At 30.6% G+C, this 3,274-nt stretch overlaps 1 protein-coding gene across 1 annotated transcript; it reads right to left on the bottom strand.

The window, feature by feature from the left end:
- Positions 1–2,648: 2,648 nt before the first annotated feature.
- On the bottom strand, positions 2,649–3,064 carry BDCG_17955 (uncharacterized protein; the record flags this gene model as incomplete). The annotated part of the gene is made up of 1 exon (XM_045426995.1): positions 2,649–3,064. A coding segment is annotated over one exon (416 nt), but the record flags the coding sequence as incomplete, so codon positions are not given.
- Positions 3,065–3,274: the final 210 nt, after the last annotated feature.

The following is a 3,274-nucleotide window of genomic DNA, read 5'->3' as shown; positions in this document are numbered from 1 at the left end:
AGATATAGTCTGTTAAAACAGCTATATACTATCTTTTAATAATTTGTTTTGTTACAGTCTTTCTTATTTTATCTTTCCTTTCAATTTCTTTCTGTCTATCTATTTAATGTGTCTATCTTCAGCTGTGTTCTCTTTTCCTTTGTCATGATATTGTCAAATGGTTTCAAAGTATGAGATGATGTTAAAACACTGCAATTTATAAACAGTTTTTATATTCTGAGCTGAAATTTTCTGATTTTACATATCTGAAATTGATGAATGTATAATAGTTAACTTTACAGACATAGAAAAAACCCTGAGAACTAAAGTTCTCAGGTAGATGTCATAGTCTCTGACTGCATACATCTATAATTGAAGAATAATAATAATAATAATAACAGTATGCAGTCTTCAAGTGTTCATCATTCTACCTGTTGTATGAATTGCATCTGTGCATTTCAGAGAATGCTCTGAAAAAGGTGAGAAAGAAAACAGCAGTTACAGATACAGCAGTAGCAGTTGCAGATGCAACAGTTGTGAATGCAGAATCAAGATTGAAAGAGATCAGCTATACACATGCAAAAGCTAATAAGTTACTTCTGAACTGAGCAATTCAATCAAAAAGAATATGAGACTCACTTGTTAAGAAATTGAGTCTCAAGATAAGAATATAAGTTCTTGTATACAATGAGAGTTCTGAGAAGTTTCAATCTAGATGATTTGAGTTATATAAAATACTCAAATCACATTCTCTGAGAATGTATGCATTAAAAGAATCAGAGGGATGAGTCTTATACAACTTAATCAATGATTCATAACTTATGAAAGTAAAGATATAAGATCTGAGTAGATTATGATTATTCACAGCACTATTATCAGTATTGAAAAAGAAGAGACTTACAATTAAAAAGTCTTACAAAGTAAGAGAAATTATAGATGCTTACAAATCAGATAATCTCACTTATTCTGATCTTTTCACAATTATAAGAAAAGAATGAGAAGTAATGAAGAAATCAGATGAATATCATACTTTAATAAGTGATAAGACTGTAGTCAGTTGTATGATAATGTATCACAGATAGTGAGTGTAATGTGATAAAGAGCAGTCTCAGAGTGACAGACTTGTACATGAGTCAGATTATAGAAGAAAAAGAGATTCAGAGTTGAATTTAACTGTTTATATCAGTTCAATTGCAGAGATTACAGAGAATGAGCTATCTGAAATATTCATGAATGTGTGAGATCAAGTCATCTCAATCTCTGAAGATGCTTAGAGATTGAATAAGATTAGTTTCAATGAGCTATTCACTGTAGTGATCTGAGCAGGTGAAGAGAGATAGTATAATGTATGAGACAGAATTACAAAAGATGAAAGCTGCTGAATCTAGTCATTAAACACTGAATTATATAGAGATTATGTAAGAGTAGTGACTAGTAGATAAAGAAAAAGTATAAGAAAAGAAAAGAAATAATGAATTAATCATCAATCATAAAAGTCAGCTGCAAAAGACAAATATTATTATACATACTTTATTTATTTTTATATGTCACATATTAATCTATTTTCAACACCATGCCATCTGAAAAACATCAAAAACAAAGGAAATCTTAAAACTCAAGATCTGTAAGAAATTCAAGAGCTGCAAGCTGCTCTTATAATAATACTGCACATGTCTCTGATTTCTCTACTGCTCTGTGTACAACATTAATGTCATTTATCACAAGATTGACTGGAATATTAATATAGAAATGCATACATGTACATGTAGAGAAATTGAAGAAGAGTGTGAGACCCGCAGAATCAGGAGTCAGAGTAGAAGAGATGAAGATGAAAGAGATAGAAGAAGAAGAAGACACAGAACTGAATAAATGATGACAGAAGTCACTCAGTACTGAACACTTATAACTCAGTGTGCACACAATCTTCTCTGTAGAGAAGAAAGAGAAAGTGACAGAAGAAGCTTAGAGATGAAGAGAGATAGTCTCAGCAGTATTATTATCTTTGATTAGAATGATCTCTGATACTGAAGCAACTAAGAACCATTATTAATATATAAAAATTATAAAAGCAGAGATAACAATTACTGAACAAACACTCACTGATCTTAGAATTGTACATGCAATTACAACATGTATGAGGCTTCTCAGAAAGAGAGAGAGAGACACAGAGAAATACAGAAAGCAGAACACAGTGTGTGAACAGCTTATTCTCATAATAATATCTCAGATAAGACATACAAGCCTCATATTCATGAGTGTAAAAGAGTATGACATCTGCATTTCTGTTTCTGAAAACACAGATATCTTTCATCTGCATCATGAAGTCAGATGACAGATATCAGAGAATAGACTGATACAGATCTATTATTCTGAAGAAATTTGTTAGAGTAGATATCTCTATAATATTAAACTTTACAGTTATGAAAAGCTTCTTGATATCTGTGAATATCATGACTTTGTACACAGTAAAACTCATAATGATTTTCTCTAAGAACAGAAAAATCAGTATTAGAAAGAAAAGATGAAAAAGAAAAAGACTTATAATCTCAATACTGTTGAAAAGAGAGATGATTCTCTGATATAAATAAATAATTATCTTATTATAAATATTTAAAATAAATGTAATAATTGATGTTCATGACTGAGCTTCAGATAGTTGTGTTATATACAGTCTTTGTATAATAAATTATTCTGAGAGTTGATAAGAAGAGTGAGAGTGTACATGTTGAGAGAGATAATTTATTAAGTCTATACAATATCTTCTTAAAACAGAGAGAGCTGGTAATGAAAGCAGAGATGATAAAATCAGAAGTAGCAGAAGTGAGAGTTACAGGAACAGAGGTAGCAGAAGTGAGAGAACCAGACATAGAGGTAAGTGTAGAAGATTGAGAAGTAGCAGAGAAAGAAACAGAGAGAGAAGTAGCAGAGAAAGAAGTAGCAGAAGAGGCAAGAAGAGACACAGAATACTCAGTCATATATAACATGAATAATTTCTTCATTATCATGTTCTTCAAGTTCTCAATCAAGAATGTAATATTGAGTTCACTATCATCAGCAGACACAGATCTGTCAATATGTGAAGATTCTATATAAATAAAAACAAACATATCAGTATCTGTATTCATGCAAAATTGTGTCAGAAAACATGATCAGAAATCTGCTGAGAAGAAAACAGTCAGAGATGTATAAGAAGATGAAGAAGATGTGTTATTCATAATAGTATATTCTGATAATCATTAGAAGATAAACAAGTTCTAGTCACATATATTTCACAATGTGTTATACTTACTGCTAA

Source organism: Blastomyces dermatitidis, assembly GCF_000003525.1.
Source record: "Blastomyces dermatitidis ER-3 genomic scaffold supercont1.14, whole genome shotgun sequence".
Taxonomy (NCBI): domain Eukaryota; kingdom Fungi; phylum Ascomycota; class Eurotiomycetes; order Onygenales; family Ajellomycetaceae; genus Blastomyces; species Blastomyces dermatitidis.
Note: the sequence above shows the minus strand (reverse complement) of the source record. Positions and strands in the feature narration are given on the sequence as shown.